Consider the following 14752-nt stretch of genomic DNA (forward strand, 5'->3'; position numbering starts at 1 on the left):
GAAGTTGGTAGGTTCTTAATTAGGTAGTATTTTTTATGTTTAAGTTTGGAAGAATTTTATTGTTTTTTTTTATTTAAAAGTAGAAATAATTCTTATTCTGACTTTTTTCTTCTTTCTTGTCTTTTTGTTATAAGCTTTGTCCATAAAATTTGTACAATTTTCAGTAACAATAAAGCATATTACTTATTTACTTATTTATTTGTATTGCTACTAAGGCTAAAAAATAACCAAAAAATTAGTTTTAGAGCATTATAATAAATATACTCTAGAGATGGGATTGCAATAAATCTTAATTCCTATGGTCAACAAAACAATGTCGTTATCTGTATATACACACACACCATTCAAGTAACTTAAAAGCAAGACCACAACTTCTAATAGATTATATCAAAGACAACAATATAATGATCTAGTAAAATCACAATAAATAAAATGATGATAGGTTAGCCATATTGATAATTAAACTAAATATGTACACCCTGTATACGGTAGAGGGTAAAGTATCTCTGTTCCGACCCTCCACACATATTTTTCTTATTAAAAATTCGTTTTCCTATTTAGTTTTAAATAATGTGTGTATGCCTTTACGTACGTAACCTAAAGTCGTGTATATACCTCATTAATATTCTTAGAATTTACTTATAAGGAATCTATTCGACTTGTGCACAGCCACAGCAGTATTCGTATAATCAACGCGCAGTTTTTTATATAACCCGCCACCCGAGTGTAAGAAGCAAACGAAGCGATTCCACAATCCAGCGCCCTGGAGAGAGAAATGATAAGCTACCAGCGTGTCTTTCTGCAACAGTCTATGTAAAAAATCCTTCAATTTATTTTTGTTTTTTGCACACGTGTCATTTGGAATAAAATACTTGGACAAAAATGGAAGGTAAGTGTCAAGTGTATTTTTTTCATTATTTTTAACTAGCAGATAATTCTTTAAAAGCACTGGAATAGTTATTGCAGGAATAAATATATTTTATAAGAATTCTAACCCCAAAATTCCTTGTTTTTATTTATCCCGGCGTAAAAAAAAAATTTATTTCTTAGTTTTGAAACTTATGCCAGTTATTAAACAATACTGTGGCAACAAATTTCTATAAAAATCTTGTTTGACATTAGCGCCAGGAAAATATGTTTAATCATTTTGAGGATTAGAGATTAGGATTGAGGAGAATACTAAAATTTTTACGGATACATTAAAGCAAAGTTTAGTATTCATTTGCTAGACCAGGTTCTACAATACCTTAAATTATTTATTATGTCTATTTGTCATTAAAATTTTACAATACATTATTTATGTTTTTTAGATGTCTCATAACCGACCGCTTACAGAAGCTAAACTCCAATATATAGCGGATCATCTAAGGAATGAAGAGTATTGTCTTTACGAATTTGAAGGCGATGAGGATGCGGGCGACAATTTTCCTGAGCTCAATTTCCAGAACTTTGTCACAATCCTCGACTACTAGTATCGACAGCCAGCAGACATGTTCCAGTACTTTAGAACAGCACTTGAAAAGGGTGCGCCAATGTACTCTTACAAAAAAGACAAATAATTTTAGCGGAAACGAAGATTTTTATGATTCGGATCAAGATCCTGACTTTGTTCTGTGTTGTTGTTCCTGAAGATAATGGATTTGGTTTCAAACACAAGTTGGATAAGTTAGATGAAAAATGCGAGCATGAACAACTATTAACCTCAAGTAACAAATTCCTTAACTCCTGCTGATAAAGACGAGAAAGAGGAACAAGCACCTACTCCTTTAAGTCAATCTTTTGTGTGGTCCAAGAAAAACGTCCCCAATCTCCTTTTCGAATCATTTGATTTTACTGAATCTTCAAGCGTCAATGTTGACATTAATTCGAGTAGGTCAATTGACTTTGTCACAGTTTTGTTTAATGTCAAATTTTAATCTGTCAAACAATTTCCAAAGAATCGAACCTCTACGTTACCCAGATGAGTTCGCAACTTTTTATCGATATGAAAGAATTCGACGCTTTCTTGGGAATACTTCCAACATTAAGGTCATACTGGTGCAGCAATGAAAACTTCCATGGTGAACGTGTGATTAAAGTATTTACATTAAAAAGGTTCCTGAAAGTATTAAAATCAAACAAGAATGAAAATATGCCCCAACCAAAACTAAAGAGTTTGATGGGCTCTACAAACTTGGACTACTCATAAACCATCTTTCAGAGACCTTTTAAAATGCTTATAGACACCTATCTATTGACGAAAGCATGTGTGCTTTCAAAGGGCGTACATCACTAAAACCGTACATGCTAATGAAACCAATAAAAAGGGGCTTTAAAATTTGGACATCATTGGCATGTGCTAAAACGGGATATCTTCTAAATTTTCAAATATATTAAGGAAAAGCCACTGAATCAACGTCAAATATTTTCCAAAACAAATATATTGTGTTGATAAAGAGCTTTCCCAAAATGACTCAGATTCGGTTATTTCCGGAGAAATATCTGTGTATACTTGAAAAGATATAAGCGTAAAATGGGTTAGTGTTGTCAACAATCTACATAATTTTCAAAAAAAACCTCAGGTTTTGAGAACAAATAAAACCGGAAATAGAGATCAAGTACCATGTCCTCAGGCAATAGCCGATTATACCAAAAACATGGGTGGAGTAGATCTATTCGATCAATATCATGCTAACTACTCCATCGCATGGAATTTAAGTGGGTAAAATATTTTCCAACCTTTTAGACGCAGCAATAGTAAACAGCTATATTTTGTATAAGGAGATTGAAAAAAATAATTTAAGTGCTAAGCCTACGACTGCATTACAGTTCCCCAGTGAACTAGCTGATAATTTGATTAGCCCTTTTACTTTCAGAAAAATGTCTGGACCTCCAACAAACTCAACTTTGAATGCTGGTTCACACTTACCCAGCAAAGGAACTTATAGGCGCTGTACCCTTTGCGCTTCATCTCAAAAGAAACAATCGCGCAGCAATTTGTTTTGTCAAGTTTGTAACGTTGCTCTATGCAAAGACTGCTTTGCACCCTACCATAGTAGATAGAAAGTTCTTAGATAATAAATTTAAAATATTTCTGTATTTAGTTTTATTTTATATTTTCAAAATAAAATATTTTTTATACATTTTTGTAGTTGTTTTTACCGGTTACTATATATACCATTGCCCAGTGAGTATTAGTTGTTTGTCAAAATGCATACTGGTAGCTATATCTACCGCCTTTCCAGCTCTTCTGACAAAGAAAAATTGTTTTAAACATGTTTTGTCTTGTTAATGATGCATAATGATGTACTTTTACTATTAAAAAGTATATTTTTACAAACAAAATAGTTGTGACCGTTAAAGTTTCAAACAAAATAGCATCAGGTAAAGTATAGGGAACATCAAGACGCCTGCAATTGCGCCATTTACCTTTGGTTGAAATTAAAGATGAAAAGAACAATTTGTTGGCTGTCATTATGAAAGACACATGGACATCGAAATCGACAAGAACAAACCCAGGAGATAAACAAATCAATATTTAAAAAGTATGATCAATAAAAGAAAGAATTATTTTATCCCTGAATATGGCACCATAATATAATAGCACACACCACAACAAACAACTTACTACACAGTAATCACAAATAAATATGCAAATATATTTATATGATAACTACAAAATTTCCCATCCAACATTTTTTTAATTGTTTGTTTTATCTAATGTGGAGCAATAACAAACTTCGTGTTCACTCACTGTTTGGTCACGTAATAAACGTTGTATTACTCATTGTACATACATTTTTCAAATCGGCAACGGCAACAACTTGTTGGTATCAAACGTATTAAAAGATACATTAACAGTTTGATAGGAAAAACTGTTACCAAAATGACTTGAATTGTTGTAATACCATCCCTCAGGGAGTACTTACCGATTAAAGGGTTAACGTTAAACAGACGAACTTTTGTAATATGTCATCATCATTCTCTCTAGGCATTTATCCCTACGCGGGATCGGCTTCTCTAATTACATTTCTCTAGAAGTGTCTATCTTGGGTCATATCAATATTAATACAATTAATGTAACAAAAAATCCATAACCTTTTTTCATTAAAAAAGGAAAATCATAATTTTCTCTTCTTACTTTTTATACACATCTCCTCAAAACAATTCGTCTCTGACCAACTGAAAATTTGCAGATATATTCATTCTAGTCAACACTTTACAAATCTAATTCTCCTTCCTAGGCTGTAGCGTTATTACTGATATAATCAAACTTATACTGTAAACAAACCAATTTACAATAATTTATACAAAATTAAACCTTTTTTTTAATCCTAATTACAATGAAATATCACTATAATTACATAAATTTTGAGATTTGTGTCAAATTGCATACAATAATTCTCGACATGTCTAAAATATGACTAAAGGAAGACTCTGAGAAGAACTATACAGTGCTAGCCAAAAGTTTGGAGGGTCGAAATAAACGGACGTAGGCGTATCAACTAGTCATAACAGGTGACGTATAGTAATGGATGATGTTACAGAGCGACCGATAATATTTTTAAATGGGTCCTTATGGCAAGTAATATCTCGTTTTGAAAGGTATTGAAATACCTATTCATCCATAATAAAATTGTTTTTGGGTTTAAGCAGATGTATATGAATAAATTAAATAAATGTGGTAGGTATATGACAACATTAATGAAACGATATGTTAAATCACAATTTACAGTAGGTTACTTAAAACAATGATACAGTATAGTAATGTAGATTTCACTAGTCAGATGGAACTGGTTTATACTTCCTTTCTCTTTTTGAAGTTATACTTCTATACGCGCGCTCCACGTTGGAAATTTGTATGGGAGTGAATCTGTGAAATCATTACATATGTAAGATAATGAGTAAGAGAGAGACAGAAGATATATTTTCTCTCTCTTCCTCTCTCGAATATAAAAATGTTCCTTTTGTATATATATATATATATATATATATATATATATATATATATATATATATATATATATATAAAATATTTATTAATATTATTATTTATATGATATGTTTTGTTTTATTTATTCAAGGTTCATAATTATATTAGTCTTTTGTATTTCAAAATAATAATCTCAATAAATCCCTGTATGACCCAGAACTGTCAATTTTGAAATCGTTTGTGTCATGTCCTCGGTAGTATAGTAGTCAGTATCCTTGCCTGTCACGCGGGAGACCGGGGTTCGATTCCTAGTCGGGGAGAACTTTTTTATTAATATTATTTATTACATGATAAATTAAACATATGCGTAAATAGAAAAGTTATGTATATTATTGTCATTTTTAAATACTTATGAATATTGCATTTTAATTTGTATTGTATTATTATATTGAATTATGTTGCAGTGTATTGTATTGTATTTTGATATTAATAACAAAATAAACAATGAATTTTACTGCAGAGTATGTGTAAAAAAATTTTTGCATTCAACTCCTTTCATACATTATGAAAATAAGAATATACATTTTCATCAAAATATTGATTCAATCCTTCATATTTTCATCAAAATATTGATTCAATCCTTCATTTACTATACTCCTATTACAGGTCAAATTTTGTTTATTAATTGTTAGTAAGTTGTTATTAATTCTGTTTCTCTTTCTGCTATGTGTTACCTATAGCATTACATATGTAATGATTGACTCCCAAATAAATTTATAACGGCGAATGCGTGTATAGAAGTATATCTTCTACCGGCAGTCCCACTGGACTGCCACACCCGTTTTTTTTCTTTGAAGCTTTTTTGCGATGAATCGCTTGTAGAGCTTCTCTACAGAGAAATGTCAAAATGTAGGTAAATCATGTTTACAAAGTCACGTAACTTTCGCTAGATAGCTCTGTGCAAAACATTTAGTGTAAGTGTTTAATATTGGTTCGATTATCATCAGGAGACAGTGTTTGTATATATTTAAACACTTTGTAAACTATCCCTTTGTCAATCTGAGTTGTTTACTCGTATTACACGTAACCGTCTCCATTCTATAAAATATTTTCTAATACACGTATTGGCAGTGGAGAGTGGAAATAATAATGATGCTGAATTACAAAACTCGATTCAAATCCAGTAGTTAAAAATTCTCGAAAATAACTTAATCAGTTCTTTGTATGCCCCTAATGACTATATAATAATAATTATGGTTTTAAATATAACACAATCTTTATAAAAGCAAATTTCATTTATTGTTTAAGTGAGTAGTACAATATTTTGAGGCTACAATTCCCCGAGATTACAATTCCCGCTACAATTCCCCAATACTAAATAAATGCAGTAGAGTAATAGTTTTAAATACTAAAAAATACATATGTAAAGGTAGATTTAAAAAAGGTGGACAGGATAAAAGAAAATTGAACGGGGTATTAAAGAAATGTACACATGAATAAAACCTACCTTTTTACAGCCGGTGCTTGTGATGGTACCACTGACGACATGATCTGGTTGATGGGAGTGGCCCCATATCCATGATCCAGTAGATGGGGACTGGGCGTCGTTTCCGACTTGATGATGGTCATGTCGGGAGTGGAACTCATCGGAATAGACCTGTAGGCCCCACGGGGGCTCTCGCTAGTCCTGATTGTACGAGGCATGGTGCTCTGATTTGGGTTTGTGGATTTGGTTTTTTTATTTCTTGGTCATTTTTGTTTTGAGATATTTTGCGTAGCTAGTTAGTTTGAATCTGAAAAAAAAAACGAAAATCATAATAATACACATACAAAATACAGTTTTTTTTAAATAACGAAAAGATAGAAAGATAATTTTCTTTAATCATGTTGTTAGAATAGAGCCATCGAAATACTAATAAAGCACTTATTTCTACAGCTTATTCACCATTCTGTATAATGCGACATTTATAGTTTGATATTATTAATCTAAGGCGTTGTGCCTTACTTCAGTGATGTGCCACTGTCGCCTTCTGGCGTTCACAAATTTTGGAAATAAATAGATTCTTTTGCCAGTCAGCTCTACGCAAAATTACTTCTTGTTTTGCAGGCACCTAGATAAAGGTTCAATTCATACATTTTTAAGTCTGATTTTTTACCTGAAGTCCTTCATTTCCTATTCCAATATTTTTCCTAAAAATATGCTCAGGCAGAACGTAACAGTGTTTTATTATGTTAAATATTACGAATTCATAGTTTTTTAGTTTATTGCTAATTATTTTCCGTTCATAAATTGTTGAGAGCACGAAATGTGCCTCAAACTCATAAAACGGTCGTAAACCATAGGCGTTCCTGAGGTGTTTATTCATTAAATAATAATATAATATTTTAATACTAATATATTTAGCAAAAAAACAATTAAAACTTTCACGGCTAATGTTATGTAATTATATTATATTAATAAAAATAAGAATTTAACCATTAACAATTTTGTAAATAAGAATACCTTATCTCTTTGGATATTTCAATACTAATCTTCGCGTTTAATCACTTTACTAGAAAACCTGGAATTCATATCCGAAGGTACTATTCGTTGCAAGATAATTAGGATGGAATTCCCCAGATTTTTAATAATATAATGGGTATGCTTTGGCCACGTGCCTCGTTTGTTCAGTTTATATTCGAAACTTAACTTAAAAGGGTGAAGTTATTACGAACGAAAACAATTTTTTTGTTTAGTACGTTTTTGATCGCGTGATTTTTTATTCCATATACCTACGAACATATACGTACCTTTCGCTCGTGCTCGTTTTGTTGGATTGCTTGTGATGGCTTCATCATCAACATCATCAAGTTTTACACCGGTACTGTTGCGTACAGTCAGTAAGTCTGTCTATTCACCAAGAGAGAAGACTATTGTCCTGAATGTTCACGATGCTCTGGTTTCTCAGAATCCCACAAACACTGTTCGCAACATAGTCGAAAGTTGTGCCAACATGACTGGCGTAGGAGAGTCAACTATATATAGGTTCCTATCAGAAAGAAAAAAACACGGTATAGCTAACCCAAACACAAACGAACACTTAAAGAGAGGGAAAAAGCCTATTGAAATTGATGAATTTGCCAAAAATGGTATTCGAAGGAAAATTCATGGATTTTTTTTCAAAAAAGAAATACCAAACCTAAACAAAATTTTACAAGAAGTTAGAGACGACCCGGATTTGCCTCATATCGGACGAACTAAATTGTAGCAAGTTTTAAAAGAATTAAATTTCCGGTGGGAGAAATCAGACCGAAAATCACTTTTGATTGACCGGGAGGAAATAATATGTTGGAGAAGAAATTATCTAAGATCCATACGAAAATTGGCTGAAGGAAGGCCAATCTTCTACCAGGATGAAACGTGGGTAAACTCAGGTCATACTCTAAAAAAAATTTGGTCAGATAAAAATATATTAAGCTCCAGGCAAGCCTTTATGGAAGATTGGTCTACTGGTATCTCCCCACCTTCTGGTAAAGGCAGTAGATTAATAATTTCTCACATTGGCAGTGAAAAAGGATTTGTTAAGCATGGTTTGTTGGAATTTCAGTCCAAAAGCACAAAAGACTATCACGAGGAGATGACAGCTGATGTTTTCGAAGAGTATTTTGAGCAGATGATTGAACACATACCACCAAATTCAATTATAGTATTAGATAATGCACCTTATCATTCACGACTAGTAGAAAGACTTCCAACGACTGCGTGGAAGAAACAGGATATTCTTAACTGGCTGTGGAATAAGTATCTGCCTTACGAAGATGGAATGGTAAAAGCAGAACTTCTAAAAATTGCCCGGCAACACAAATCTAAGTTCAAGGAATACGTAGTTGACAAAATGGCGGAAAGGCGAAACATTACAGTCCTTAGACTTCCACCCTACCACTGCGAAATAAATCCAATTGAACTCATTTGGGCACAAATGTAAAGTTATGTGGCTAGAAAAAATACGTTATATAAAATACAAGCTGTACGCGAATTGTTATACGAGTCTTTACAACATATTACAGAACAAAACTGGAAAGATGCAGTAAGGCATGTAATAGAAGAACAAAAAATGTGGGATCTTGATAACATAATTGATGCGACCGTAGAGACACAACCGCTAATTAATAACCCTCAAGATGACTCGGATTCCGAAGTTGATGCTATTTATTTTGAATTTGAATAGTTTTCTAATCGTAATTATATAAGGTAAGTAATAATAGTTGTAATCGTAAGGTATTAAAGGGGAAAGGCGCAAAATGTCGCCTGTCAAAATGTTCAATGTGTTTTAAATGTATCCATTTTTTTTTTCAAATCCTGAGAAAACTAAACAGCATTTTTGAAAAATTTAAAGGCAGAATGAAATATTTTTTAGAATAAATAAAACGTTTCTTTTGCATGCAATATTTTCAATTAAAAATTATACTATATTTTCTCTTTTATTTTCACCCCTGTTACATAACATATTAAAATAAACATTGTAGAAGTTCTCAGGGACTTTCTGCCCTGAGTAATAATGTAATCTTTCATTCTGCGTTTAAATTTTTCAAAAATATTTATTAGTTTTCTCCGGATTCGAAAATAATGGATACATTTAAAACACATTGGAAATTTTGCCAGGCGACATTTGGCGCCTTTTTCCTTAATTAAATAAATGTATCTTTTACAAATGGCAAGAAACTTTTTATTTTTGAATAAAATAAATAAGTTTTATTAAAAAATACAATTTACATAAGTACAATTTAAAAAATATATTTTTATTTAGTTCAAATAAATGTTTCAATCATATACTCTACGACACTGGTCGTTCATCTCTAACCATTCAAAATACCCCCGTAATAGGATTATAAGGTATTGTATTCCTTCAGATATAAGGTGGGTTAGTCGAAAACGTCTTAAACCGTCAGTTTTAGGTTGGTTTTTACTATTATATCGTATTACCTATCCTCTCTGTATTTCAGTTTTCTAATTAGGGTTAAACTTGTAGTGAGCTATCAACAAATTGTGAACCGACTGTAGACAGTATTGATAATGTATTTCCCCTACTAACAAATATGTATTACATGCCTGTAAAAAGAAAATAGCAAATTCTGAATGTGGAGATAACCCAACAACTATCAGGAACATTGCCTTAGAGATTTTAGACTGTTACTGACTGATTAATTTTTATAAGTTTAAAATCAATCCAACGAATATGCAACATCTATTTTTTGTTGCGGAAGGAATGGCAACAGCAATCTAGAATTGCTTTTATTACAGGAAAAACTAAATGTTGGACATGCTGTACATGGACGATATCTACAATTTTTTCGAATTAGCCAAGAATCTTCTGGATACTAAAATCCATTGTACTGACACTCTAAGACTTAGTAGAAAAAATATTCCAAAACATGTTACACAAAAAATACATATCAAAGGCGAAGCCATTGCAACATACAGAGATGGTGTACTATAATTGGAAAGTGGAAGGATACAAGAGACGTCCTTTACATATCGACCGAAACTAGAAATAATATGCAAGAGGCTGCTTCAAAAAAAGGAATCCATAAAATGAAACCAGAGCCGCTAGTGAAAATGCACACATCTTGTACAAGCAATAATCCGGAAAACGAATCAGCTTATATTATTATTATACAATAAATTTGAGCAGGGGTCGCAAAACCCATATGACCATGTGAATACAATGTTATATAGTACATATTAAGCACTAACTAACTAAATAAATATACAAAAAGATAGGTAATAGCAAGTGTTTAGTACAAATTAAATGTTCAACTATGGAGCAGATGGTCATCCAGTTTATTTTTGAAAATATTGACAGATGGAGCATCTATGATCTCAGCCGGAAGGCTATTCCATATCGAGAACACTCGATTACAGAGAAAAAATTGTCTAGTTGTTTTCCTTTTAAAAAATTTTCGTTTTTAAACTTAAGTTTGTGTCCACGAAGACGATTGTCATTGTCTAGTATAAACATATCCCTCATATTTCCAAAGTTGTATTTTATTATCCGAAACGTACTAATTAAATCTCCTCGAAGTCGACGTTGTTCAAATGTAGTGAGATTGGCCATATTCAGTCTTTCTGTATACGTAGGTCTTGAGCGACCAAAAGACATCCTAGTGCACTGCCGCTGTACGTTTTCGAGAATATTACGATCGCGCACTAATACCGGACACCAAACAGTTCGGCAATATTCCAGGACTGGACGAATGTACAGTTTATACAGGTGAACTGAGCTCATAAATGACACTTTCGCAAACGTTTTATTTAGTAGATATAATTTACTGTTAGCTTTTTTAGATATATGCAAAATATGTTCCGACCAACTTAGATTGTTATTAATTATAACACCTAGATCATTATGTGATTTCACTGTTTCTAACACGCGCCCATTAATAGAGTAAGAAAGACACGGATTATTTTTACCCATGTGAAGAACCACACATTTGTCCACATTAAGAGGCAGCATCCAAGTAGAGCACCATTCTGATATGCAATCAAGGTCATCTTGTAGTAACTGGAAATTTACGAAGGGATCGGAAAATAGCTTCGTGTCATCTGCATAGAAAGCTTTGCTGCATTGAATGTGAAATTGTAGATCACTTAAGTATGCTATGAATAAAAGAATATGACTATCTTATGTCAGTCATTAGAGATATGCTGGTTTCAGAACTAACTGAATATTAATATTCTGACAAAACGTCAAAAAAAAAAGAGTGAAAAAGGAAGAGTTATGCAAAAATGGTGTGCAAAATGTGCTGATAAGGGATCACATGTAGAAACAGTGTATGAAGTGAACTCTGTCCTAACGCTTCCGGCTTTTGTTTGGGCCATTGCATAATAGCTCGTAAATAACTTGAATTTATGTTGAAATAATATTGGTTTTTTATTTTCAGATATAGTTTTCTTAATTTTAGGTTTTTTATGATTCTTTGTGAAGGTCATTGTAAGTTCAGTTTCCTGAGATTTTTGACTCCTTTCGGTGTCAGGTGGCATATAGGAATTATCACAGTACTCAGGTGCTAGTGACGCCTTCAGGCGTTAATTTTTTTCTCCTACCCTAAACCTAAATTTTATTTTTGAACTAACCTTGAAGATAATCGAAATAAAAGTAATATACAGTCTTCAAATTTCGTACTAGCTTCCTACTAATGTTACTGAATATGTATGTAGCACCTCCTATAGTGAGTAATAAACAGGTGGCAGCGAATGTGTTAACAACAATTTTTGGGAAATTTAAGTAAAAATGGTTTTCAACATCAAAAACAGTTGTAAAAGTAAACAGCTAGTTGCAAAAGAGGAAATGAGTTAACTAAATAGCGCGAAGATTAGACATATATAATTATAGACAAATTATGTTCACTTTTCCAGAGATAAGATAGCACTGGATACAAAATTTTCTACATTGAAAATAGTGTACAGCTGAGAATAGTCAATATCACAATGATACACTTATTTCATTCACAAATCAACTTAGAGAGCGATTGGAAAATTCCTTTTGCTTCTTTGAGATTTTGACGATAGAACTAAGATAGTTAATAAATATCTAGAAACTAGATATTTAATTAGAATTTAAACATAAGCCATACTTTTGTATAGGACTTTACAATAACTTTAATTTATTCATCATCGTTGTTTCGTTTGTTGCACTGCGTCTTTAAATTTGAATGGACAGAATTTTTGACAATTTTTGTAGTAATATGCAGTTTGAACAGAATTGTGTAGTTAAAACAATTGAATCGGTTATTTCGAAAAGGCCAAAACTCCAGAAATGTTAATTTTACAGGAAACGAAAAAAACGTTTCATTTTGGTATTAATGAAGATATCTCTTTCTCTTTTCGGAGTAATGTCTCAGAATGTGATGCATGACGAAGTTTCATTAACAAATCCAACATAAAAAAGACATAGGTACACTGTAAAAAATAATTTAGTTTTTGGAGTTGTGGCCTTTTCCAAACAAACACTGATGATTTTATGATTAATAATAGAAAACTCCAATATTATTAAGGAAACAATTTATTAGGTGCCAAAAAACATGTTGAAAGTTAAGAAATAGTCTTTTAGTAATCTTCCTCTGGTGGTTCATCATTAGTGGTAGGCCATAAAATCAACTCATTATAAAAAAACATTTTGTCTTCTGGCACATATTGTACAAGTTTCTTTGTGTTGTCAATTTTTTTCGAATTAATAGGGATTTTTTCTGTGTAAGCAGACTATGTTGGCAAACTAGGACAAACTCCAGCTGGTTTTTCAAAGGAAAATTTATGAAACATAAGCCCATCGATAAATGGACATACTTTAACAATTCCCGGTTTTTTGTTGTCATATTCGAACTCATTATATTGAGAAATTTAAAAAGTTGTTTTCTCATGTTTGGTTTTTTTCCCATAGGAGTCAATGGAGAGTACAGTTTTCTTATAATGCATGGGCCACCATTTTTTGAATTCCAAAATTGTTTCATTTTTTACCAGTTCTATACAAAAAAGAGATTTTATAGTATCTCGTCCTTCTCTGAAGAAAGTTTTTTAATCTGCTCTAGTTTTTTATAAAATTTCTTAGCCCTATTTTTGTGAACTAATAGTTCTGCAACAGCAACTCGTTTTGCAATGTCGTTGAGAGTGGTACTTTTAACTTTCTGGCCAAGTTCTTCACAAGCAGAACATACATCAACTGAGGACGACCAAAAGGGTATGTAAAATTTTCATGAAAATACTTCAAATAAAAACTGTATTTCACTTCAGATTCCGGAAATTTTTCGATAAACATTTTATGCATTTGTTTGACATCCAAAGTAGCAGGTAAATACTTTTTTAATATATTAGCATAATGGACTTCCTTTACATCAAACGATTGTATGTGCTCACGTATTTGAAAGCACCTGGTATTAAATTATGCCTAGATTTAACAGATATACCTCTATTATCTCTTGGAGTGGATCCAGTCACTAGTAGGTGGCATAATCTTCTGACATGCTTTTCGCCAACACCATATAAACTTAAGAAAGCTCTCTTACATACTTGCTTACATACTCCTTTTAAACAAACATGAAACAAAAAATGATTTTGTCTCCCAATACGTTTAATGACATTCTGAGATTTTCTCATTCTCTTAATGTGAGTTACTTCGATCATATTTTGTAAGTATGAGTCTTGTGAGTTTTTGTCATCAAAGTCATGGTAACGATGTAAACAACGCATTCTTGTCCATTTCCGAAAAATGTTCACAACACTTCTTGCGACAAGTACAGTCGATTCCAGTTTTTCGCGCCATAACTTGTTTTCCCACGTGATTAATATGGGCTTGGCCCTTAACTTTAGCCTTCTTAATAACTTTACTTTTATACAGGGCCCGATTAATAATACCTTTCTTTCTTTTCCTTTTTTTATTTTCAATAATGACACTGGTTTCACTATCAGAACTACTCATTTTTGTATAAACAATACACAATGGAACCTAATCGTACTAAAAATAATCGTCAACTGGTCTAGGAAACTAGGAAGGTCTGCGACCGTAATCACTAAATCACATGTCCGGCGCGCGCAGTTTGTTTCAAAAATGCCACATCTCCGGAGAAGTGGCCTTTTCGAAATAAACATAGAAATACGCCTGTCAAGATTAATAGTAACGAACAGCGGAGATGTGGCGTTTTCACGTGTAATAAAGCTTAAAGGATATTCTGAACAAAATGGCGAAGTTAACTCATTTTGTGAAATTAATGGAGATGTGGCCTTTTCGAAATAACCGATTCAATTACACAGATCAACAAAAAAAATTTGGTTGAAAACTTTTTTGACTTAGCTGATTTATATGTGCT

At 32.2% G+C, this 14752-nt stretch overlaps 1 protein-coding gene across 5 annotated transcripts in view; it reads right to left on the reverse strand.

Annotated features, from left to right (window-relative positions):
* The window catches only part of LOC140432676 (transcription factor E2F1-like), a 142857-nt gene that overhangs the window by 34040 nt on the left and 94065 nt on the right, over positions 1-14752 (reverse strand). For all 5 annotated transcript variants that reach the window (XM_072520734.1, XM_072520732.1, XM_072520733.1 and 2 more), the window contains one exon: positions 6420-6705. In XM_072520734.1, the coding sequence (XP_072376835.1) occupies positions 6420-6616 (197 nt within the window). In that variant the 5' untranslated portion in view covers positions 6617-6705. The remainder of the gene's footprint in view (positions 1-6419; positions 6706-14752) is intronic.

This window comes from Diabrotica undecimpunctata, chromosome 1 (assembly GCF_040954645.1).
Source record: "Diabrotica undecimpunctata isolate CICGRU chromosome 1, icDiaUnde3, whole genome shotgun sequence".
NCBI classification, from domain to species: domain Eukaryota; kingdom Metazoa; phylum Arthropoda; class Insecta; order Coleoptera; family Chrysomelidae; genus Diabrotica; species Diabrotica undecimpunctata.